Consider the following 26695-nt stretch of genomic DNA (forward strand, 5'->3'; position numbering starts at 1 on the left):
GCCACTATTTAGCATTTTATTCTGGCTTCTCATGCATATATTTGTTTATCCCCTAACCCTGGGTCTGTCTTTTTCCATCTGCCTACATTCGCATGCCTAGCGTGTTGTTTCATCACATATAAACTCTGCAGAATGCTTGTGGATATGAATGTTACTTTTGTTTTCAGTGCTGAGTGTTTGAATGGTGAAAAAAGTAACAAAGAAATGTACAGAGAGGAACAAGATAGTTTAACCTTCCTGCAACTATGCAGATCTCCCTTTGTCCACACTAACCCTGCCCCCTGACCTTGCTCATAGTATCAAAGGGCACTTGGTAGTTCCTTTGTGTATGATGTGCCCTTGGATGCTGGTTTCCCAGGTCCCAACCTCACAAAGAAGAAAAAGAGAGGCACAGCCATTCAGTCGCTTGCCCTGCTAGTGGCAGGGCCAGGCCATCTGACCAGAATACACAAACCCTTTCCACGGCTGAGCTTTTCTCATAGTATAAAACAAATTAAAATAAAGAAATAAAATAGCACTGCCAAATAGGGCACTTCTGACCTCTGAACCTATTCTGTGCCGGAAGAGCAGGAGCTGCAGATCAGGAGGCTGGTGCAACATGGCACAGGTGTCTGCTATGCGTTTGGCATGGAGCTTATAAAAGTGGTATTGGGTTAGCAGATCCCCTTTTCTGAGATGGAAATATCTGTATAAACATGGCTTCTAAACCCTTGTCAGATGGTAACTGTTCAAGGGCATTCAAAGCTCTCGTTGAAGAGAGATTTGCAACAGCCCACTGTTATCACTGTATTGATGCAAAAGTGATGCAGCCTCTCCCAACAGTGCCATATAAATGTTTAATATCATTGGAGAAAGGAAGGAACCATGCGGCCTAACCAAAGTGATATTAAGGGGTGAGCATAAGGATGAGTCCATGGGGACATGGTATTGTTTATATGAGAGCAAAGAAGTAAACACATAATTGCAATGTTATTGATACCCATACCGGAGGATAAAGTGGAAAGCTGGGTCTTGCAAATAATTCACTCAAAGGCCACTGAGAGATTAATTCAAACTAATAATTTTCATAACAGAATACCTGAGACCAGTCCCTAAGCGCAGGACCACGATTCGAAGCTTTGTTGTTCTGTGTTGTTTTGCTTCCAAGATAAACACATTGGCCCTGAGCTATCCTCCCGGCCCAGGGATCTAGGAAGTAAGGGTCACCCTTGTCAGAAGTTCTTAGGGTGTGTGACAAAGCCACCTGTCTGGCTCTTGGGATTGCCAGTGAAGTGACCCATGGGGCTAAATTCCGCTGTGAGCCAATGGATGATGGGGAGCACCCCCTGGTCACTCTCCTTGTGTCCCCAGCCCTTGGCAGGAGACAGCCACACTGATCCCACCAAGCACCATTCCCTGTGATAGACCTCAAAGCCCTGTCCCTTTTCCCTAAAAACATACATAGCACAAATGTCTTCATAGAGCAAGCTAGACATAATTATTTGCACATGCATAGTAAACTACATCACTCATGACTATATGGGGATGACATCCCTCATCCTTCAATGTAACAAGTTACCACACTAGACCAAAGCATAGGGTGGTTTATTATAAGACACTGAATACTTCATAATACATCACATTGATTGATGCATCCTACATCCAATATACAATTCCAAAGCACTAAGGGTTAAAGTGTTAACGTACCTAAAGTGCAAGTGCTGAAATATGTGCTGAGGTAAAAGTGCATATAGTGCTTCCATAAGTGGCTGGCATGAGGGCACAATCAGATAGAGAGGGCACAATCAGATTGATGGTGCAAACTCATACAGGCACCAGCTGCAAGACGGTGAAGAGCAGTTTGTTGCCAGTGACAGGCAGGGATTTTGGGGCTGGGCCATATGATGGAATTTCCAATAAGACTGCAATGTCAAGTTTAAAGTCTCTCTTGCCCCTTGCTAGCCAAGGGTCTCAGGTGGATTTCCTAATTCATCTTAACAGGCTAAGAAATGGTCATTCGTTGAAGGTAAATAAGAAGCCATAAAACCGGTCTTAGCCACAAGACAAGTACTGTGTGATGTACAGCAGGGCTCACCACTCTCCTCACTAATGTTCAACATCAATATAAATATCAAACCCCTAATTGGAGTTCTGTGAACATTGAGTTGAATGCCAATATTACACTGATGACACAGCTATATCGCAACATCTCCAGATGCATGAAAGTGGCGAATCATGTACACGCGCTGAAAACCTCCAACTTAATGGCTCAAAGACTGAAATCCTTTGTCCCAACCTCACTTTCTCCAGAGAAACTGCAACTATACAGAAAATGATTTGAAACATCAGAATTATTTGGGTTGAAAAAGTGAGCACCATAGTGAAGAAGTTTCATAAATCAAGCGTATTAGAAACATTGGCCTCTTCGTTCCTACAGAGAAGCATCCTTTAGAAGTTAGTTCCCTCATCAATTACATAACTGCAATGCCCTATAGGATGACCTACAAGCATACTAAATACAAATATTCAAAAATGTCCAAAACTGGGCAGGGTGACTCACATGTGGCATACAAATATGACTGCCCATGTTTTCCTGCCAAAGACATCAGCACTGGTTTGATATGAGTGCAATTCTCTCATCTGCGAATTGATAACAGTCCCTTTGTTAGGACGTCTGGAATTTGCCTGCTACCATTCATGTGGTTCTTTGAAAAGACGCAGTTCCAAAGAAATGTCACAAGGCCATTAGCCTCACATGGGGTTTATGGCATGGGAGCATTTAGTGGGAAATCTGAGTTCACCCTAGTACTATGCCAATATTTTCAATACTAAATTAGTGGGAAAAATGTACATCTCCTCCCCTGCCAGTTCGAAAAAGGTGATTTGCCAGATGATGATTTCTTCCCAACCGGTATCTAGACTTTCCATCGAAAATGGATTCATCTAATTCATTTCTATTGAAAATACTTTCCATCGAAATGCATTTTCATTGAATAAAATTTGATGGATTTTTTTTTTTTATTTAAGGGCAAGGGTTAGAATTAGGGTAAGGGGCAGGGCAGGGGTTAGAATTAGGTCTAGGGTTAGAGTTGGGTTAGGGTTAGGAGCGGGGATGCCTTCGGGGCTGGGGGAGGGTGACTGTTAAGTAAGCCATTGTAAGATCTAGGGGAATGTGTAGAATGTGAGGGTTCTATGATGAGGCTTAGTTTTGTCATGAGAATGTTTAGGTTTAAGGAGAGACAGTTGTGTAGGATACTGAGCGGGATGGCTGAGGATCTTATGTATGGAGCGCATAGCTTAGAATAAAGCTTCTGGTGTATATCAACACGTGTTAGCGTGCATCTTTACAGTGGCGACGAGGATGGGATGTGCAAGACCCTCAGCCTACATCGTAGATCTGCATAATAGGAGGATTTACTGTGTGTGTGGTAAAATCGTTTGCTGCTGGTGAGGAGTGTCCAGATTTCCAGGTTTACATCCAGGTTTACAGGAGCAGGTGACATCACCTGGTGCAGTGAAGCCGACGGGGGAGGAATGCCGAAAATAATTACTGGTGGAATGGGACACTCCCGATCCGGAGTTACAGGGGGACGTTGCTGGGACGCAGGCCCGGAGAGGACCTGAGGCAGGTAGGCGACCTGACGTCTCAGGATCGCTGATTTTCCCCATATCAGCGCTCCCTGGATGCCATACAACATGTGGTGACGTCACTCAAGCCGGAGCACCGCTGGGAACAAGACGGAAACATACCATTACTCCGATGTGTCCGGAATCTCTATCAGCGTATTGCGTACTAAAGTTAAAGTAAGGAACCCTACGTACGCAACGTCACGTGATCCAGGAAGGAACTCTGAACAAACAAGGAAACGGCTACAAGTCGTAGCTACAAAACGCAACGGCGGATGAGGATATAAAGCACAGCTCTCTCCAGACGACCCATCCACTTGTGCGAAGCCAAGGTGCTTCATAGTGCGAAAGTGTACAATAAAGGCGCTCCGTTTCAAAAAGTGAAACGTTGTGTAGCGGCCAACACCAAGGTACGATTAGGGTCAGGGTTGCGTGTCTGCCTACAACAAGCTCCTCCCCCTAGTGACAAATGTCTGTCTAGTCTCTATTAGTCTGCCAGACATTTGTAACATAAAAGTGCTAAGAAATCTGTCCATAATATAATCAGTCCTGATCACAGGGACCTGAACATATATGAAAGTATACTTCCTTGACGAGCAGAACTGATTTGACATTTTAGGCAGTTGGTCTCATAATTGTTACGGGCAGAAGACAGACTAGAGTGCAAGTTTATATCTATATAAAAATCAGCACAGACAGACCTGGTACTACATTATGGCAATGGCAGGAGTTCCGGGCCCCCAGATGTTTATGCCAACTCCAGGTCCCCCGAAGATAAAATGGGGCCCATGGAAGAAAGATTTTCTTCACTATATGAAGGCGGCATGTGGGAATGGTATGTCCACTGAACGCAAAGTGTCGATGCTGATGCATTTTATCGGATATGAGGGCCAAAGAATATTTGAGACTTTGACTGACGTTCCAGAACTAGATGTGGAGGGAGGTGGAAATGACTTTGATGTGGCCTTATTGAAAATGGATAAACACTTTGAAACAAAGATCAGTACCGCTCTTGAACGATACCATTTTGGTATGAGAGCACAACAAGGAGAGACAGTCGAAGAGTTTATTACCGCTTTAAGGCACCTATCCTTAAATTGCAAGTTTGGAATAAAACTAGATGAACACATTCGGGATCAATTCATGCTCCATTGTTCTAATAATAGGATCCGTGAGGAGATATGGCTAAAGGATGACCCAGATCTTGAAGAGGTCATAGGTATCGCCAAGAGAGTGGCGCATACTCTACAGTGCGTTGCTAAACTATCAGCGAAGGCGGGTACACAGTCTGTGGTTGAGGTTCTGAAGGTGGTAGATCAGAAGAAGGATTTTCGGAAAAGTAAAAAGAGGTTTAAAGATAAAACTGTGAAAAGTAGTGAGTTTAGACATGATAGAACTAGCAACAAAGTGGCTCAAAGAGAGACAATAGTGAAAGTGCCAAAGAAGGAAGATAGATTATGTTTCCGATGTGCAAGTCCTAGACATTTGTCTACATCGCCTATATGCCCGAGGAGGGGAACAATTTGTGGAAAGTGTAAAAAGTAGGGACATTTTGAAAATTGATGCAAAAACTATGCTATTGGTGATGGTAGGAGAGTGATTTATGTGGAGGAAAGTAATAGAGCATCGTCTGATGACGGTGAAGATGGTGAAACAGAGATCGTTACAGTACACGTGGTGAAATGTAAGGGGTAGGATGAATGCGAACATCCGGTTGCATGGGTTCATGTAAATGGGCGGTAAGTGAGAATGTTGGCCGACTCATGTTCTAAGATAAAGTTGGTGGGAAAATAGAAAATCTCTCTCCGTCTGATAAGAGTCCTGGTGGATACAACGGCAGCAAGATAGAAGTTATAGGGTGCTGCATGGCTGAATTTTAATTTAAAGGTAGGGTGACTCAAGGAAAGATATATATGTTACACGGAGTGGGGAAACGTTTTGGGATGGAGGGAACAAAGAGGGTTGAGCATAAGGTTGGATCCCAACACCAAGGAACAGGTCCTTCATGTGGGAGGTAAAAAGGGTATGATTTGAGAAATTTCCATAAGTTTTTACTTACAAGGTTGGTTGTCTAAAAAGGCATGGTGCACAAGATAGTTTTGAAAGATAATAGTGTGCAGGTGTGTGCTAAACTGAGATCGGTTCCCATGTCTATGCGGTGTGCTGTGCGAGAGGAATTTAAATAATTGGAGAACGCAGGGATTATTGAAGCTGCCAAAGCTGTGGAATGGGTTTCACCCCTGGTAGTGGTGAAGAAACCCAGTGGTGAGTTGAGGGTTTGTATAGACCTCAGAGAGCTCAGCAAGTGTGTCATAGCTTATCGACATCCACTTCCCAATATGAGTGAATTACTGAGTCGCATTGGAAATGCCAAGTTCTTTACCAAATTAGATATGGCTAGTGCATATCATCAGGTCGATTTGGATCGCGAATCAAGAAAGCTTACTGCGTTCATCACCTATGAAGGTATATTTCAGTTTAGGCGCATGCCTTTTGGTTTGATATCTGCCTCATCTGTATTCCAGAAGGTAATGGATAAAATATTGAATGGAATGGATAAAGTATGGTGTTTTTAAGATGATGTCCTGATATGCGGTGAAAGTGAGGATGAGTTGGAAAAGAATGTGGAAAGAGTGTTGCATGTCTTCAAAGAGCGTGGAATAATCTTGCGTGGAGAGAAATGTGTTTTTGCCACTAAGATGGTTGACTTTTTGGGACATGAAATATCTGAGGAAGGATTAAAACCCAAAAGAGAGCTAGTTGAAGGCATTAAGAAAATTCAAAGACCAAGAGATAAAGCTGAATTAAGATCGTTCCTCAGGACAATAGAATTTTATCACAGATTCGTAGAGAATTCTGCTGATAGTGTGAGGAAATTAAGGTCTTTGCTGAAGAAAGGTGTAGATTTTTGAATGGGACGATGAGTGTGAGAAAGAGTTTTGTGTGATAAAAGAGAACATCGACATATCAAGAGCTTTGGCTATGTGTCATACGAGGAAGGATAAGATTTTGGCTGTGGACGCCAGCGAGTCAGGTATAGGTGTTGTTTTGTCACAGAGTGAAAGGAAGTTGTGGTAACGCATGCCTCAAGGATGTTAAGAGGTCCTGAATGCAATTACTCAGTACTTGAAAAAGGCCCTGGCTTGCAATTGGAGAATTGAGAAATTCAGACATTTTCTGTGGGGTAAGGAGTTTACACTAATGACAAATCACAAATCTCCCATGGCGATATTCGAAAGTAAAGGTTTGGATAAAGTATCAAGGAGGGTTGCGGGCTGGGTGACCAGAATGCAATGCCATAAGTCCAAAATTGAAGTGATACAAGGTAAATACAACTTTCAGGCAGACCATGCTTCGAGGGTGAGAGCTGATGAAAATGTCAAGGATGAGGAGTTGAGGAAGGAAAATATTGCAGATATGGTGTTTGTTACCAATGAGGGAGTGATATCCAAGGAGGAATGGATAAGGATGCTTGAAAATAATGAGACGTGCAGACGAATTTGTGGTTTTCTGAGGGATGGATGGCCTGAAAAAAGACTATTGAGTGGTGAAGTGAGGGCCTTGTGGGAAGTGAGGTTGGAGTTGAGTTTGAAGGGAGGATTGATATATCAGTGCGATCGGCTGGTGGTGCCGAATGGATTGAGGAGTAGGTTGATTGAGATAGGGCATAGAGGTCATATTGCAATTTTCAAAACCAAAGAGGCGATAAAGGTAGTTTATTGGTGGCAAGGATTTGATAGGGATGTGGAGAGAGTTGTTGGAAGGTGTGAAGAGTGTGTTAGATTGGGGAAAAATCTCCAGGCCAGTGTGCAACCAATGAACAAAGTGAAGGTGCCGAATGGAGTGTGGCAAGATTTGTCTATGGATGTCCTAGAAGCGATGGATTTGGGTCATGGGCGTGGTAGTTTTGTGAATTCAAGGTGCAAAGGGGTGTGATGGGTCAGAGCATGGTAGAATTTTTACAATCCATTCTTGAAAGAGAGGGTTTGCCTAGAACAATACTCACGGATAATGGGCCCCAGTTCATTGGGGGTATTTTCAGAGAATATTTGGAAAGATGTGGGGTAAAGCATAAACGCACTGCGTTGTATCAGCCTCAGAGCAATGGAATGGTTGAGAGATTAAATTGCTCTATTATGGATGCAGTCAGGTTAGCTGGTGCATGTGGGAGCGACAAAAAAGTTGCCATTAAGGAACGTTTGTATGCTTTGAGAATGGCTACTCACATGGAAACAGGTGTGAGTGCCTTCAAGCTCATGAGAGGGAGAAGACCCAATACTATTATATCTCTAGCATGGTTGGGAAGGGGAAGAGAAACTGATGGGGTGGTGGAGGAGATCAGGAAAAGAATGGATGAAAGGAAAGAGAGATGGGTAAGGAAAATCAAAGAGAGATTTCCAAGAAAACTTAAAGTTGTGGAGATTGGTGATATGGTGCATGTGAGGAAGGGTGTGGTGTCAAAAAAAGGGGATCTATTATATTCTGATCCGGTGCGAGTGGCGCAAGTTCTTAAGGGTGCTGTTCGGTTGGAGAGTGGTCAAGTGTGGAATTTATCAAGAATAGTCAAAGTGGGATAAATAGAGCACCCACATACGATGTGTTATTGTCAGGAATATGGGGTTGCTGTGCAGGAAAAGGCGTATAATGTATAAATAAGTTGGGAACTACACTTCCCAGCAGGCACAGGAAGAGTGTAGTTCCTTCAAAACATGGCTGTCACCAGCTACAGGCAATCGGGGAATCAGGAAGGCATGCTCTTAACGGCCGTCCGCCCGTGCTCCGGTGCTGATGATTAATGTTGGAGAGCACGGGCGGTGGCGGCAGCAGCGGTGCAGCAGCGACGCAGAGGGAGGCTGGCAGGCGCTACGAACCGTAGGAGGAAAACGCTGGCCACGAGAGGCGGCAGGCTCACAAAGCGGGCCACGCCGGTGCGAAATTTCTAATTTTGTCCTGCATTCTCACTTCGGGTCTGGGGCAGCCGCAGGAGGCGCCCGGACACTCAGTTAAGTGTTCCTTGTGTGTTCTATTAGTAATGATGACGACCATGTAAGTCCTAGGTCGCGGCGGTGAATTGAGGTTTTCAGACGCTTCATTCTTTTGGGTCCAGACGTTCTCTGGAGATGTCCGGACAATCAGTTAAGTGTGTTCTCATACGCATTTTGTGCTATTGTGGACATTGGTATGTTAAGGCACGTTTTTGGTTAAATTGGTGGTCGTGGAGAAGTCTTGCTAACAAGGGGAGACCTGGAAACATATAGGTCTTCAATTACCAGTCACAATGACACTCTCAACATGTGAAGGGTGCGGTTTCATGTACTGTTGCTTGTGCTTAGTAGGGGCATTTTCTGTCTCAGTGTCTTTGCCTGCTCTATGTATGTTCAATATGCTGCGCAACATGGTGTTACATGTCAAAAGACCTGCCTAATGAAGTTTGTTCCAATTAAGTCACGCTCACTAACATTCATGGTTCATGTATTGTGCTCTGTGTGTTTTTGTGAGACCTATGTTATGTTTTCCTAGTACATGAGATTCGGTGCAGGTTCAAGGGTATATGATATATATATATATATATATATATATATGTTCAAAGTATCAAGTCAGGAATTACCAGGGTATGAATACAGGTGTGTAGTTTTGATTTCTTGCCCTATATGCATTGTTGTTTTTCCCTTCTTTCCCTTTATCAGTCCATCCCCTTTCCCTAACTCCTTCTTCCCCGCATTGGCTGCCACGTGGCTTCCTGTACTTAAAATATCGAGGCACCCGTGCCAACCACGGTGGGAGGGTCGATCCATTCGGCTTCTGTGGTTCGGGAGAGGGGATTGATATCCTCCTCCTTAAGTTTATTGACAGTTATGTCAGAACTGTGATAGGTATAATCTGAACATACAAAAGTGTCTATCTCTAAAGACACTACCGTCCCCTGCACAACATTCAAAGCTGAATAAATTAGTCAAGTAGGCTAAACAAAGTCCGTTTGCATTATAAAAAATTCAAAACAACGCAATTTCAAGAATTTACTTGCACTGATTTTTCACAGAGATATGCTGGAAAATGGGAAATTAATGTATTATAAGTCATTATTTTTAGCATATCGTATCTGCATCTGAAGCGTTTTCTACCATGAACATATATTCCTTTTGCAATTGCATGCGAGAATGATTAAAGCGGCTTTGTGTCTTAGTTTGGCGGGAGGAATTGAACTATCACTCTATTGTATTGGGACCTTTTTTTGCAAGCTTGAAAAAAGAGATCTGCATTTTTTACTTTAGCAGTGAGAGATCCAATGGAGTCGGACCATTCATAGGGCCTTTTTATATTTTAACATATTTTAAATTGTACCGTTCCCTTTGTATAGAAACAAATTATTTTTCTGTTATGTCTATGATGCTGTAATTTTTGTATGTGACTTTTATGATCCATCTGTGTCGAAATAAAGGAATTGATTGATATTCCTTATCAGATTCAGTAGGTCTTGCTTTATAACTCATTGCTCTTAACTTCGGAAGCACGCCAAGGACTGGATAGGTATAGCTATGTGTAGCAATTTAGAAAAACAAGTGCCTACTCCGCAACCCCTCAATTTGCACTTTGTTTAAAGCACTTTAAATCACTTTGTAAAACTCCAGCATAAGCGTTAAATATGTCCTGAGCTACCTGATCTCTTTTTCAGATGTATGCATGTTAACTCATGATGGTCGTCTCAAGACTGCATTGCATGAAGAAATCTATGCAACTTCGAAAACGAATGCATTGTGCCATGTCAGGATAATATTTTCGGTTAGTACAATGAAAAGGTATCAAGATCTGGATTTTTATTTTTTATTTTAAAACGAATTCCACAGCATAAAACCTTTCTTTGCACATAAAACCCAAAGTGAAAGAAATGTCCATAAGACATCGTGGCCAGAATCAATACAAACTGTGCTGGGAAACCTTGCAGTCTGGGCATTCTTACACCCCATTGGTTAAAAAGGTGGTGGGGGAATGAGGTCCAATGCTAACAGTACCAAAGTAGGTTGATGGCTAGAAGCAAGACAGAAAGAGCTTCAATTCAGAGAGCCTCATTACAAGTTTGGTGGTATCTCTGTGGTAAATCCGCCAAGATACCACCAAATGGAATTACCGACAGATTACAAGTGGCGGTGGCAGTGTTCGTTCCCCATTTCATTGGAGTGAATAGGACTCCATGGGGGATTTCGGTGGAATTACTGTGGCGGTAATTCCTCTGAAATTTGGTAGAAAGTCAGCAGATTTACATCCAGCTCATAGCTGGAGATGAATCCTTCAATGTTCCACCAAACTCAAAGTTTGGCAAAGCAGCGGTATACGGTAATACCGCCTCATTTTACCCACACCACTCAACTTGGAATGAGGCCGGGAATGCCCAAATGTCCTGGATAAAACAATGAGAGCAGCACGGGAGGCGCCACCAATAGGCCATATGCAGAGGACATTGATGGATTAATTGCAGGAAAGTGGAGGAAGCCCTGCCAGACCCAAAATTAGGCCTTCTCCCCACTTGCGAAAGCATTCGTGCTGGCAGATGGGAGTGATAAGGCAGCAGCAGTAGTCTGTTAGTCGTGGTTGAAACCTTCCGGTCTTTCAAAGTACGAGTAGCAGGGACTGAAGACTGCAGTAAGCAGGAAGATTATTGCCAAAAGGCAGGTAGTGGCATGCCTCCGTGGGATGGGGGACTGATGACATGCATTACTTACCGTAAAAGCATTTCTAATTATTGTATCTGCTTAGATACACATGCTGTGCATATAGTCCGACATACAGTGGTAACCGCAGAGTATTGCATCTTGTCTTTCGAGAATCGAAAGGGGACGTCGACATGGGCGTGCCTGTAACACTATCCCTACGTGACATGTAGTGTACCCAAAATCCCTCAGGCGTTGAGGTCCCTAAGATTGTATTTTTTCTGCAGTGAGGGAACCTTATGACTACCGTGAGTGAGTACAGAATAGAGAGAATGTAGTAAGACGTCTATGTTCCTTCCATCCGAGCGGGGAGGAAGGGAGGGCGCATGTGAATCTAAGCAGATACAATCATCAGAAATGCTTTTACGGTAAGTAATGCATGTCTTCTGATGCTTGTTAATCTGCTTAGAATCACATGCTGTGCATAGACTAGCGAGCAGTACCCGGCGTTGGAGGTGGGTTGTGAGAAGGAACAGTAGTGAAAAGATGTATTAGTACTGCTTGTCCCACCTGAGAATCAGACCTAGAATGAGTGTCTAGGCGATAGTGTTTTGTAAAGGTGTGTACAAAACTCCAGGTTGACGCTTTGCAAATGGACTCTAGGGGAACATTTGCAATGAATGTTATGGAAGCCCCCGTGCCTCGAGTAGAATGTGCTCTAGGCTTGAAGGGCAGTTCTCTCTTAGCAAGAGTGTAACAAAGTGTGATGCATTTGACTATCCACCTTGAGATAGCCGATTTAGAGACAGGACCCCTCCTCTGCCAGCTGCCACTGATACGAAAAATTGGGGTGTCTTGTTCTTTCCAGGTAAAACATGACCGCCCTGCGCACATCTAACATGTGTATTCTTCTTTCGGCCATGTTAGTGGGGTTCTGGAAGAAAGTGGCCAGTTCTATTGACTGGTTCACGTGGAACTTTGAAATAAATTTAGGTGCAAATCGAGGGTGAGTGCGCAGAACCACTTTGTCTATGTGAACAGTAACAAAAGGGTCTAGTACTGAAAGGGCCTGTAGTTCACTAACCCTTCTTATAGAAGTCATAGCCACTAGGAAGGCTGTCTTATAGATCAGGTCTTTTAGACTTGCCTCGTGCATAGGCTCAAAGGGGGATCCCACGAGTGTAGTTAGAACCACATTTAGGTCCCATCCGGGAGCTGGGTTAGAAATGGGGGGATGAATCCTTTTAACCCCTTCCATGAAAGCCTTGATAACTGGTATCTTCCACCACGACACATTTTGTTGTGACGTAGTGTAGGCCGAGAAAGCAGCTAAGTGAACCTTAAGGGAATTTAGAACCAGGCCTGACTCAAGCAAGTGAGTCAAGTACAATACAATGTGAGTAGGAGAGCAATCAATGGGATTGATGCCCTTGGTATTTCACCAGATAACAAAGCTTTTCCATTTACTGGAATAGCAATATTGGGTGTTAGAATTCCTCACTTCCTTAAGTATGTCCATGCATCTCTGAGGAGGTTGTAGCTGTCCAAACTCTATGACCTCAGGAGCCAGGACGCTAAGTTCAATGTTTGCGGGCATGGGTGAAGTGTCTCCCCTTTGTCCTGAGACAACATGTTGTACGGGTTAGTTAAAGTAAAGTTAGTTTTACTGGGGGAGATAGAGACATCTCCATAAGATGAGCGAACCAGGGTTGGCGGGCCCACATGGGGGCCGCCAATATCATGGTGACTGGTTCCTGGTGCATCTTGTGCACTATCTTGTTGAGTAGGGGAGTCTGGCGGGAAAAAACAAACAAATTTCCCTCACCATGTGATCCAGAGTTCGTTCCCCTTGGAGCGGTTCTGGGGATACCGGGAGGCGTAGTATAGGCATTGAGTGTTTTCCAGAGTTGTGAACAAGTCGATCTCTGGGAAGCGCCATTCTGCAAAAACATTGGAGACGATGTCTTTGTGTAATCGCCATTCATACATCCATGGGTAGTGGGAAATCTCTGCTGAGTGCGTCTGCCAGAAGATGGAGTCCCCCTGGAACATGTTGTGCTTGAGAGCCCACTTCCAAATGTTCTGGGACAGTTTGGACAGCCCTGGAGAGTGTGTGCCCCCTTGTTTGGTCAGATAGTAAATGGCCATGGTACTGTCTGTGAGTATCAGGACCGTCTTCCCCTGCAGTTGTGTCTGGAAAGCCTTCAGTGCTTTGAATATTGCTAACAGTTCCAACAGGTTTATGTGGTTGAATGCTATGTCCGATGACCAAACTCTGTGTGCTGTCTGTTGAAGCAGGTGAGCTCCCCACCCTGCCAGAGATGTGTCTGTAGTGAGAGTGGCTTCCACTGCAGGGGTGGTGAAGGATTTCCGCTTCAAGAGGTTCTCCCTCGACCACCACTGCAGCGAGAGAACGAGGGCTGGCAAGACAACCACTAGATCATCCCATTGTCAGCTTGCCTGACACCACTGACTGTTGAGCTACTCCTGCATTGGACGCATGTGCAAGCGCACGTGAGGAACCAAATAAATGCATGACGCCATCATTCCTAACAGTCGCATATCCTTGCGTACTGTCACCTCTCGACTGGCTACATATTGAGGGATCTGAAACAGCATGTTTTGGACCCTCTCGTTGGCGGGGAAGACGAGGCCGTCCTTTGTTCGAATTAGAGCCCCTAGGAACTGCTTGACTTGACTGGGGTCTAAGCTATACTTCTTCTCGTTGATGGAGAATCCCAGGCTGAATAAGAGGTCTATCGTCTTTTGGGTATTTGACAGACATGTTTCGTAATAATCCCTTGTTATGAGCCAGTTGTTGAGGTAAGGATAAACCGAGATGGATAACCTGCGCAGGTGTGCTGCTGCCACTACCTATGTAAATACCCTTGGTGCCGAGGCTATACCGAAGGATAGTACCTTGAACTGATAGTGATTGTTCTGTATTATGAATCTGAGGTATTTTCTGTGCGCCGGCAACATTGAAATATGAAAATATGCACCTTTCATGTCAAATGTTGCCATGTAATCCCCCTGTGTGAGCAGGGGAATTACTTCCTGCAGAGTGACCATGCAAAGTTTTTGGGGCTTGACAAATTTGCTTGCTGGGTACAAATCTAGTACAGGGCGCATGCTGAGATCCTTTTTGGGTACAAGGAAGGACACTGAATAAATACCCTTGTTTACCTGTACAAGAGGCTTGACTTCTATGGCTCCATTTTCCTGCAGGGTTCTTGACTTCTTGTAGCAGGATGTGCAGATGTTCTGGCGTCAGGCATCTTGCTCATGGAGGTCTGAATTGGGGGGACTGGCAGAATTCTATACAGTGCCCGTGGGCAACGGCCTTGGGGAGAACTACTGTTCTGTAGTTATCCCCTCCCATGCTTGAAGTAATGATGTTAGCCGGCCCCGACTGTGGAGGCATGGGAGGGGACCCAGATCTGCAGGTCATTTTTGGCCTGAGGCCATGGAGCCTCGCGGGTTAGAATTTCGACCACTTCCTTTACCACATCGTTGGCCTCTTAGGGGATACGGGGTAGTGTAGGTGTTGGCTCCATAGGTAGAGGGCCAAATATTTCCCCAGCTGTACTGGTTCTGAGGGAAACATTGACCACCAAAGGACTGTTTAGATCTGCTCCCCCTCCTCGGAAAAGGTCTCTGGGTGATCTGATCCAGGGTCTTGAGAGTATCATGCGCTTTTTTAGCAGTTTCGAGCGCTTCGTTGTTGTTACTACCATTGAATCTGAAGTAGCATGGCCCCTGATGTAAAGGAAATGTTCTGCTGCTTTCCTTAATATGGCGTTGAACACCATTTGGTCATCAACTGGGGAGGCTAGTCGAGTGGGAGTGGTTGGGGGGTTGAGGGGAAGTCCAAGCACAAGGTATCAGGTTCCGGTGTTGGATTAGGTGACTGCCAAGGCTGAGGATCAACCGGGTCGGGGTTGTCCCCCCAACCCTCTGTGGAGTCCAAATGAATATCCTCAGTGTCAGCAAAAGGATATTTATCCTGGTTGTAGAGGTCCACAGGAACCTCTTCCTCAGTGAGGTAATAAATATACTCTTCTTCTTCCTCATGAGAAGGGTCAAAGACTCTTCGAAGCTTAGCCACAGGGAGAGGGGGACTCCCTTCTCTAGGCCTTTTGAGTGTGGATTTCTCAGAGGGCTTTACAAATCTCTCTAGCCTATTCATACATCCCTCAAAGTTCTCCCTGGTCCAAATAGATAAACTAGAGGGGTCCAGGGGTGGAAAGGGCTCCCTTAATGGATCTTCCGTCGCCAAACGTCGAGATTTCTCCTTTAAAGTTGAAGAAATCCCTCTGGTGCCTTCCAAAAAGTCCTTTTGGGGGACCGACAGTTGACACGTGTGCTTCTGTTTGTCCTTAGGCCTTCCGTGGGTTCCGATTTCTACGAATCCTTGGACCATTGCTTCTGACTATCCGCCAAAAAATCCTAGCTATGCTTTCGGGAATCACCTCAGAGTCGGGAAGTTGTGAAGTTCGGGCCTGCGGTTGCGCAGTTACTATTGGCGGAACCGGGGCCTTCTCCACTGTGTACGCTTTCTTCTGATGCGTCTTGACGGAGTCCTGAATATTGGGGGCAGCGCCCTTCATTTTAGAGGGCCTAGTCATAAGGCGTACCTCGGGTTGCGGGGAGGGCTGCCGATCCTGACGAACGGCGGGCAGGGCCGAAATTTCCAGTGTGCACGTTGGTGCCATGGACCGATTCGACTGTTTCGTCGAAGATGTCGCTGGGGTTGTGTTCTTAGTGTGTGAAGCGTGTGCATCTTTGTCGCCGGGGTGTACAGTCTGCATAGCAGGACCTAAGTCTTGCCTAGCGGGGCCGGGGACAGACGACGCAGAGCGGGAATGTTCAGCCGAGAGGTCAATCACCTCAGAATCTGAGGCCTGTTCGTCACTCAGCCCCTCGTCACAATCGGCGGTTGTGGCAGCGCGAGAACTAGACTCGGCCTGCGACATTTCGTAGGCCGCCCACCGCTTAACATGGTTCTCCTTCAGTGTCTTTGGACGCAGGAGCTTGCAAGCCGCACAAACTGTCTCGTCGTGATTAAGGGGGAGACACCGATTACACTTACAGTGTTTATCCTTCCAGGGAAATTTGGCCTTACAAGAAGGACAAAACCTAAACAGAGTCCTCTTCATAGCTGAGGAAATATATAGTGACAAAATGACCCAGGGAACAAAGTGAGAGGAAAGGGAAAGGCATTCTTAGAAAAGGAAATGTCCACCCCGACCCCACTCTCCCTACTGTGTAGGCCAGCCAGAAGGCCCGGCCATGTGGTCAGCAGCGCCGACCGGAACACTGTGCGTCGATGATCCGTGGAACCGGCTTCGGCAGAGATCTGAAAACAGCTGTTGATGGAAGGGATGGTAGGATAATATTCAATAACTTAATATAATATACAACCAAAGGTCGAAGGATAACAATAGCAATGTCTCTGGACAAGCTCTGCATAAGGCGACCAGTATGCATGGCGGAAAAAAACAATCTGCGGGATCTGAACGCGTGAGGGATTTTGGGTACACTACACGTCACGTACAGATATTGTTACAGGCATGCCCATGTCGACGTCCCCTTTCGATTCTCCGCGGTTACAGCTGGATGTGGGACTATATGCACAGCATGTGATTCTAAGCAGATCAACAAGCATTAGAAGTATGATTATCGGTAAGGGTTGGTTCTTTCATATTAGACATATGGTTAGTTCCGAGGGTATTCATTAGTTGATGTATTTATGAAGGTTTTCAATTCAACTTGTAGGGATTCTGGCACGTGTTGATTAAAGGACCAGGTCAAGGTGGCTCGGTCCCTTCACCAATTTTGTACCAGGTCAAAGGAATTCATGTGTTTTCTTTCAATTTGAGGTCGCAAGTCGCAACTTCAGTCATCATCCATGACCATGGGATCAAGATGTGACCGAAACTAATCTTCGCAAAGTGTTGAGAAGTACATTTGATCTATAAACCAGAAAGAGGGTATACATTGGAAAATGTGATGAGGACCATGATACAGTTTTAAAAAAGAAAACGCTAATGACACTGCATTTTTGATTACAGTAATGTCAAGACAGCTGACAGGCATAAATGGCTCTTTGGTTTTCGATAGTGCATTCCCTTCCCTGACGCCTCTACAGTGTTAATCTTAAAAGTAAGCAAAGAATTCTGCCCATGGTCCAGTTCTTATTTCCTACCATATATAGTTGGGTGCCAGTTTATGCAGCTGATGGATTTGTCTTTGCTGTAGTGCAAGTCTGTAAAGGACTGGTACTCCTTCAGATGGGAATCCGATTTTCCACCAAATAAACTGTCATCTTCTGCTAACGATTTCCAGTCATCAATAAACGGATTCATTATTTCATTTTGTTGCAAAGCTAGTTCAAGCCTATTATGTGAAACAAAATATTAAGTTATTTCGGAAAAAGTATCACTGCTCAGTCAATTCAACGAAGGCACACATTTTATTAAACATTTTCTTACTAAATGACGTGTACTTGCTATTAAGATATGTGGTGTTTCGATCAGAAACGCATTACAGTACGTCACAACATAGATCAGACCAGCGGCATGATTTGCTGCTTTACTTGACAGTATTTGTAGTAGACTGAGGTCCATATAGAGACAGAGATCTCAATAAAAGAAATTACGACGCAATACAGATTAACTTTCAAGCATTATATACAACACGGACATACTATCTGTGAACAGTTAGACAAATTATATACAGATGGGGGAGGGGTCCAGAAGAAAGATAATGAGACCGATTAGTGCAGGGGAACCTTTTAAGGGAGAATAGGTGTTTGGTGGTCGGTGTGAATGCTTGAATCTTGGTGAGGTTCTTGATGACAGAGGCAGGAAGTTCCTGTGGTGGTGAGCAAGGAGGGGGAAAGAGCAAGAAACAGCAAGGAAGAGTGCATAATGTGAAATCATCTGCAAGTAAGGGTAGACTGATTTGGAGGGGGCCAGCTCATGGATAGGTCTGAAGACTAAAAGGAGACATTTTAAGAGGGATCAATGGCACATTTACCTAAACACTAGTGTTTGGGTGATGGCACTACGAGAGGGTTAGGTTTGGATGTGTCAATCAATCACATCTCTTTTTATTTTAGGATTTCCAAGAAAGCAAGACCAAGCTCAGTTAAGATATATATTTTCTCAATTTAAAATACATTGGAACATATTTAATCCAAATGTCCAATGTGTCTCCATTTAAAATACACTTTTGTGGTGAAAACACTCAAAACCTGTCTCTAATTTGTAGCACATTGTATCTGAACAGGCAAGGTAGGAGCTTCTTTACATGGGAGCACACCAAACTGTTTAGAAATAGGTTGAAAAAATGTTTTCTCTCAGTTAACATGAAAGGTCAACTGGGGAACATACAAGTAATTTCCCTAACATCGGACTGTCCTGAGGGGCAAAGTCTCTCGTTGTAGGGGTGCTATTCCAGGCTCCTCCTAGAATAGCGACAGGCAGGGCTCTAGCTAAGATTTTAAATTGGGAGCATTTTGCTCCCTATTTATAAAGTGGAAGAAAAAGGATTTTTAGAGAGTTAAAAATAAAATGAATTCCCATTCCTAAAGAGGATAAACATATCCATTGTAACCATGAAGCAAATATTCTTTGTAATCCATACTTCTTTGCACCCCCTAATTAATGCAAATTAAAGGATGCATGTTAATCTTCAGATTAGGGATTGCTAATATCCGTGCTCCTTGTGGCACTACTCTGCTGGTACAACTGATCTGAATATATACGTGGAACTGTGTGGGTGTAAGCAAGGGCTTGTATCCTATGTGTCAGTTGCGTCCTATTTAGTGTGGGCTTTTAAGTGTTGCTTGTGCCACCTATAAACTGAAACTATTGCTTTTGAGTACAGATAGGGAGGAATGGCATATGAGGAGGGACACTGAGTCTGTAGGTGTTGTTTGGTTATTTGCCTGCTGTGATGAGTGTGAGAAACCAAATGGTGTCCCACCGCTAATCCTAGGGGACTTGTCATCCAGGTGGCCAGGACACGGCTTTTGGATCCAATTCCTGGGGGTTGACCAGTGCGAGAGGATCATCTGAGTGAGGGATCTTTGGGGAGTGGGAGTTGGACACCGGATGGTGAGATGCAGTATCCCCTTCTTTATAACCCCTTTTCCCCATCCTACCAGGTAGGATACTAAGGAGCTCAACCCCCACCCCCTTCCCCGACACAAACACTTTCTTACGGACAGCTCACCATGAGCAAAAATGTACTAACACAAGAGCTGTGTACCTGACATGTCCCAATACAATGGTCAGGCAAGGTCAGGCAATTACTGATCATTACACACCCCTGACTTCCATCACAGATCCCCACATGGATAAAAGGTGGAGCACGAAAGCACACTCTGAGCAATGGAAAGCACATGAGGAAGCAGCAGCTCCAAGATGGCAGTTTAATACAAGGAGAAAGACCTCGCTGTCTTGACCAGAGAGAGTTGCAAGGAGGGAAGTACGCTTGACTTTTTCAGACCGTTACTTTCGTAAACCTTGGAAAATAAGAAACCTAAGACATGTGACTAAAACTGAATAAACCTGCATTGTGTGTCGGAGGTACCCAGGGCTCTTCCGCGTCGATAACCAAGGCGGGGAGGAACGGTTGCCGGTGATATACTGTCCTTGGCTCCTACAATAAAGCAGTGCCAGTAAAGACAGCACAGCCGGTGAGTCAGAGAGACTGATACCAGACCAGCACGTGTTAGAACTAAGGTTGCAAGCAGCAACAAAATATGAAGAAATCTAAAGAGAACTGTGTGAGAAAAGTATGTAAAGAGCGACACGGATATAATTGAAAACCAGAGTGACTGATCTTATGGAAGCCAAGAAAGACACCGCAGACAGAGTGGTCCGGCGCCACGTGTGTGCTCATTCAAAGGTCTATGTTAGGTACGCAAAGGGTTGCCAACTGTCAAAAGGGAACTTGGAGATCAAAGTGGTCCTGCAACGGGTCAAGCTAAACCCTGTACACATTTGAAAGTCTTTGATAGTTTAATGCAAACTGAAATTGGGCCAAGCCCACCTGAGGGAGACTAATTGTGTAAGAGGAAGGATCTGAGCCCAGCTGAGGGGGATCCAAGGTGAACTGTGAGTCACCCGAGAAAGAATATTCTCTGAATATTGGGAAAAGGGGATCTGAGACCGGATCGACCCACAGTAACTATCATGATATAAAAGGAATCTGAGCCCGGCTTATGGGTATCCAGGGTGAATCATAAGAATTGAGTACATGGAAGAAGAAACGAACTTTGTGTTTTGTTTTGGTACATCTGAATCAAGAGTCTTTGAAGTAAAGAGACTTGGGTACAGAAGGCCCTGATACTGGTAATTAAAGTATATCCTTGTGCTGAAGAAGCCAGAATGTTTGCTTTGCTTAAGTGAAATGCCTGAAAACAATTGGGAAGTGAGGCCAACAGCCTGAACATCCTGACATATCATTTTGTGAACACTTCTTTCTTTTTCATGAACACTACCCCACACTATTTTGTATTTAGCGGTAAGGATTGGCAATCGTCTTTTTTTTTTGTAAGTATATGCCTTTTTTACTTTGACGAGACTCCATTAGGACTGCATTATTATTATTTGATGGTCGTAGCTTGCTCCCATCTGTAGATTTAGGGTTAGGTAGGCAGCGTTTATCACACAGTTATTGTGGTTCAATAAACACCCTTGAACTGTGGTCACTTGTATCTATCTTACTGTTGATATCATGCCTTCCTTAAAGCAAGCATTAGGTTTTGTTAGCATAGGCCATTTTGATTTGACAGACTCCACTAGGACTGCGTTCTTTATTATTTGATGGTCGAGACTACTCCTGTCTTAGTTATAGAGCAGACTTGGGGGTTTCTCCAACCCCAACCATTTCAATAAAGGTTTTACACATTGTACCCATTGTGTCAGTGTCATACTTGTGATACCATGCCTCTTCTACAGGAGTCAGAAATGAGAAACAAACACAAAGGTGTATTATTCTCAAAGTGCAGTGGTCAAGTGGACGGGAGCGGTGCTCTACTGCTTTTTTTTAATTCAGATTTACTGTTCCTAAACTTTTATGTTAAAAAAGAAACCGTTCCAGAATGGTTTTGTTTTGAAAATAAAAGTGTATGAAGCAGTTGTAACTTGCACTGAACATTCCCTTAAAGAGCAGGTGTGTTTATTTGGGGGTTTGGATTGCGCATTGGAGGGGGCGTGGCGGTGGGGTTTGTGAGAGCAGGCCTGGCCAGCAGGGAACATGGTTCCACTACTTCTTTTCATACACTTCGACTACTGTCAAAGTCAGACATTTTATTAGACAAAAATGGGTTGGAAAAACGCCTCTCTAGCCCTATTCTAAAGAGGATTCTCCCTACATGAAAACAAAAACTAAGGATCTGTCTGTGTCAAGTAGTCAATAACTTAAAAACCTTTCCTTGTGTACAAAACATTCTAAGCACTCCCTCACACTAGAAACAAACCAACAAAGTATGCATGTAAATGTCTTTGACTTGAAATTAGCAATAACATGTTCACAACCAAAAATATAAGAATAGTTCCAACAAAAGGGGTTTCCAAGGAAAGATCCTTGTATGCAGAGTGGGTTCCCTTCCCCTGGATTATTAAGAAGGGTGACAAAAAGTGTCCCTTTATCCAACAGTCTAGTTGTGTCAAAAGTATTTCTTTACCCAAAAGTTTCTTTGTACCAAAGTGTCCTTTTATCCAACAGCTCCTTTGTCAAACGTGGCTCTTTTCCAGCAGCTTCTTTGTACCAAAGTGTCCTTTTATCCAACAGATTCATTGTACCAAAGTATCCTTTAATCCAACAGCTTCTTAGCACCAAAGTGTCTTTTTATCCGACAGTTCCTTTGGGCCTTGGCACTGAATTCCAAATGTTCTCGTTCAAACAATAAATCCCATGACAGTATTTATTTTTAGCTTCTCTGACTACCTTTGCGGATCGCCTGGTATACTCCCCTGACTGGATTCTTTCTATGGGGTTTTCATATCCGCTAGTATACTCCCCTGCCAGGTATCTCCCCACAATATCAAAATCTTTATACAACTTCAGGTGCCTGGTATACTCCTCTGTCAGGTCTTCTTTCATGGGTTTCTCAGATCCCCTGGTATACTCCTCTGCCAGGTATCTTTCTACAATTTTAGCTGCTTGGTGTACTCGCCTGCCAGGAGCTTTGCAAAGGTTTACAAGGTGAGCCCCCCCCCCATTACCCTTTTACCTCTCTCAGGCTTTGCTTCCCAACTTTCAAAAGTTCACGAGGTGAGGGTTCACCCCCAACCCTTTTTACCTCTCTGTGGCTTTGCTTCGCAACATGCAAAAGTTCACAAGGTGGGGATCTTCCTTTCTTCACCCTCCCCCCTCCTCTCAGGCTTTGCTTCCCAACTGCCTGGTGTCCTCCCGTGCCAGGACTTCTCTTATGCGTTTCACAGTTCTTTCACCATACCATACCACAGTAGCATATACAATGAGGCGTTCAGCATATGTTTTTAGGGTAGCACTTACTTCAACTTTCCCCCACATTGACATCTCATACATCCGTACTTGCCTGGGGCTTGTTGCAGCACTTTGTTTTGTTCGCTTTCAAAAGTTCTTTGTATTGGCATTTGAACTTGTGCTTTTCCTTGGTTGCATTTAAACAAACTTTGTACCTTTCTGTCCTTTGCAACTTCATACAGTTCAAACATTCAACATTGTGAGCAACCGCCGGCTTCGTTTCGAAAAGCGCTGTGTGATTGGGCAGTCGTATTCCCAGGAATTTCTGCGTAACCTCCCCACAGCATTCCTTCCTCTGCGCTTCGATCCCCGCCTCATCACACCGTTCTGGATAACTCGTGGTCAGGAGTCCAGGACGAGGTTCCTCGTCCTATCCTAGACAGCCCTCTCCTGCACTGCCTCTGCCATTTGTAAAGGACCTGCTCACTTTAGGTCCAACAAAATAACTTGCCTGCATGTCAGACTTCAGGCCTTTCTTCGTCTGCATAAACTCCTTCCACATCTTCCTTTTCTCAGTACCTGAGGGTTTATGGGAGTTGAAGTCTTCAGGTTCGTGCTCATTACTGCACAATCAAACAACAAAGTTTGACCATATATCTGCTTCCAGTGCTTGGTGCTTCCTTCAATGCATAGATGCACTCATGCTCCTCAAAAATATGGGAAATTTCATTGGGGCCTCATAAGATGACATCACCCCCCTTCCTCAAGCCTAATACGAAATTCATCATCTTAGGAGACATTAACCTCGGCTTCAACGATAACCGAGACCAGAAAGCTACCGCTTTTCACATTGCCCTCCAAGAATTGCACTTTACCCAAACTGTCAACTCCCCCGCCCACTCCAAAGAAAGAATCCTGGACTGGATCCTGACCCTAAACGTCAGTTTATCACTAGAATTCCTTTCCAAAATCACATGGTCGGACCACTACTTAATAAGCTTTAACTTACTGACCCCCAACATGTAGGGTGTACCCAAACCCACACCTCGCCCTATTGAGGTGAGAAACACCCGCAAATTTACACCTGATAATCTCACCCCCATTTTCACTGACACTCTCAAGTCCTACCCCATTCCAAATGCCAACCCCAATAGCATCTCCTCGATCTATCACTACTGCCTGAAAGCAACCATAAATGCAGTAGCCCCGCTCACATCCAAAATATCCCAGAAAGCCAAACGAAGCAACTTCTGGTTCAACAGAGAGCTCATCGCTCTTCGACAAAACAAGTGTGTCTTGGAGTATCTATACCATGGATGCACAACATACGGCCCGCAGGCCAGTTGCGGCCCGCCATGCCGTCTTGTCCGGCCCGCGAGGCACAAAGACTTTCCTAATGGAGGTCGGCCCGCAAGCAGCATCGGCCGCTCTCCATTAGGAAAGTCTTTGTTGTCTTACGGGCCGGACAAAACACTGGCCCTCATTGGTTCAGTGCACACGAACCACGCAGCTCCTATGAGCCACGTAGTGCGTGTGTGCTGCACCAATGGAGTGCCAGCACTACGGCTGGTGTGGCCAGTAAGGCTTGATGCCGGAAGGCATTTCAGCCTTGCTTGCCACGCCAGCCGTAGTGGCCGAAGCCTCGCCAGCGTTCCAGCACGTCTGGGTAAGTACATGGTGGGGGGGGCTGTATGTTTGTGTGTGTGTGTCTGTCTCGGGTCCGTCCTGACTGTGTTTTTTGTTTTTGTATATATGTTGAGATGCGGAGGTGGGGGGGGGGTGTCGGGTGTGTATGGGTGTGTTTGTATTTGTATGTCTGCAGTGTATGTTGAGATGCGGGGGTGGGGGGGGGTGTCGGGTCTGCTTGAATGTGTTTGTGTGCAAGTGCAGTGTGTGTTGAGATGCGGAGGGGGTGTGTGTGTCGGGTCTGCCTGAATGTATTTGTGTGCAAGTGCAGTGTGTGTTGAGATGCGGAGGGGGTGTGGGGGTCGGGTCTGCCTGAATGTGTTTGTGTGCAAGTTCAGTGTATGTTGAGATGCGAGGGTGGGGTGTGTGTCGGGTCTGCCTGAATGTGTTTGTGTGCAAGTTCAGTGTATGTTGAGATGCGGGGGTGGGGTGTGTCGGGTCTGCTTGAATGTGTTTGTGTGCAAGTGCAGTGTGTGTTGAGATGCGGAGGGGGTGTGTGTGTCGGGTCTGCCTGAATGTGTTTGTGCACAAGTTCAGTGTATGTTGAGATGCGGGGTGGGGTGTGTCTCGGGTCTGCTTGAATGTGTTTGTGTGCAAGTGCAGTGTATGTTGAGATGCAGAGGGTGTGTGTGTGTCGGGTCTGCCTGAATGTGTTTGTGTGCAAGTGCAGTGTGTGTTGAGATGCGGAGGGGGTGTGGGGGTCGGGTCTGCCTGAATGTGTTTGTGTGCAAGTTCAGTGTATGTTGAGATGCGGGGGTGGGGTGTGTGTCGGGTCTGCTTGAATGTGTTGGTGTGCAAGTGCAGTGTGTGTTGAGATGCGGGGTGGGGTGTGTGTCGGGTCTGCCTGAATGTGTTTGTGTGCAAGTGAAGTGTATGTTGAGATGCTGGGGGGGGGGAGGTTGGAGGGGTCGGGTCTGCCTGAATGTTTGTTGTTGTTGTGTGCACGTTCAGTGTATGTTGAGATGTGGGGGTGGGGGGTCCGGGTCTGTATGCGTGCATGCTTGTGAGTTTGTTTGGTGAGTTGGGGGTGGGGAGGGTTCGAGTCTGTATGGGTGCATGGTGTATGCTTGTGGGTTTGTGTGCTGAGTTGGGGGTGGGGGTTCAGGTCTGTATGGGTGCATGGTGTATGCTTGTTAGTTTGTATGCAGGGGTGGGGGTGTTGGGGTCTGTATGAGTATGTATGCATGGTGCATGCTTGGTGGCATGGGGCATAGTGTTTGCTTGAGGGGTGGGTGTCTTGGGGCATAGTGTTTGCATGAGGGGTGGGTGTCTTGGGGCATAGTGTTTGCATGAGGGGTGGGTGTCTTGGGGCATAGTGTTTGCATGAGGGGTGGGTGTCATGGGGCATAGTGTTTGGTCGGGGAGTGGGGCTATGGGGCATAGTGTTTGCTTGAGGGGTGGGTGTCTTGGGGCATAGTGTTTGCATGAGGGGTGGGTGTCTTGGGGCATAGTGTTTGCATGAGGGGTGGGTGTCATGGGGCATAGTGTTTGGTCAGGGAGTGGGGGCTATGGGGCATAGTGTTTGCATGAGGGGTGGGTGTCATGGGGCATAGTGTTTGCATGAGGGGTGGGGGCCATGGGGCATAGTGTTTGGTTGGGGAGTGGGGACCATGGGGTATAGTGTTTGCATGAGGGGTGGGTGTCATGGGGCATAGTGTTTTCTTGAGGGGGGTGTCATGGGGCATAGTGTTTGCTTGGGGGGGGTGTCTTGGGGCATAGTATTTGCATGAGGGGTGGGGGCCATGGGGCATAGTGTTTGTTTGTTTGTTTGTTTATTTATAGCGCGCGCCAGACCTGAGGGTATCCGGGCGCGTGTTCAAGAATACTTTAAGCTTGCATGTTACAGTTACACATTTCAGGAAGGTTACAGGGTGCATTAATAGTAAATAATGGCAATATGCATGGTTACATACATAGGTGATTGTACACAGGGGTGTATACACAGTATACATTGCATGTCAAGGAGCAAGGTGGGTTAAGCGGGGGTGATGAACGAGGTATGCGTTCAGCTGCAGATAAGCAGGTGGGTCAGACGTGAGTAGTCCTAGTCTAGTCAGTTATAGGTCATTTTCTTTGAGCCATTTAATGCAATTAAGTCTGAAGCGTGTATAAGATTAGTCAGACCTTAAGGATGATGGGAGGGAGTTCCATAGCTGGGCCGCTTTGACAGGGAAGCTGGTGCCTGCGGCTGTGCTCAGCTTAAATGGGGGCACAGCTAGTTGGTTGGTGTATACTTCTCTGGTAGGTCTGTTAGAAGTTCTTCTTTTGAATCATTCTGTTAGGTATTTGGG

At 45.3% G+C, this 26695-nt stretch overlaps 1 protein-coding gene across 1 annotated transcript in view; it reads right to left on the bottom strand.

Moving 5' to 3' along the window:
* Positions 1 to 26695, bottom strand: part of DNAI3 (dynein axonemal intermediate chain 3) — a 2012519-nt gene that overhangs the window by 1271983 nt on the left and 713841 nt on the right. Inside the window, exon 9 of the mRNA XM_069641699.1 lies at positions 17461 to 17651. Within this exon, the coding sequence (XP_069497800.1) occupies positions 17461 to 17651 (191 nt within the window). The remainder of the gene's footprint in view (positions 1 to 17460; positions 17652 to 26695) is intronic.

The sequence above is a fragment of the Ambystoma mexicanum genome, chromosome 1q (assembly GCF_040938575.1).
Source record: "Ambystoma mexicanum isolate Mex_15411 chromosome 1q, UKY_AmexF1_1, whole genome shotgun sequence".
Taxonomy (NCBI): Eukaryota; Metazoa; Chordata; class Amphibia; order Caudata; family Ambystomatidae; genus Ambystoma; species Ambystoma mexicanum.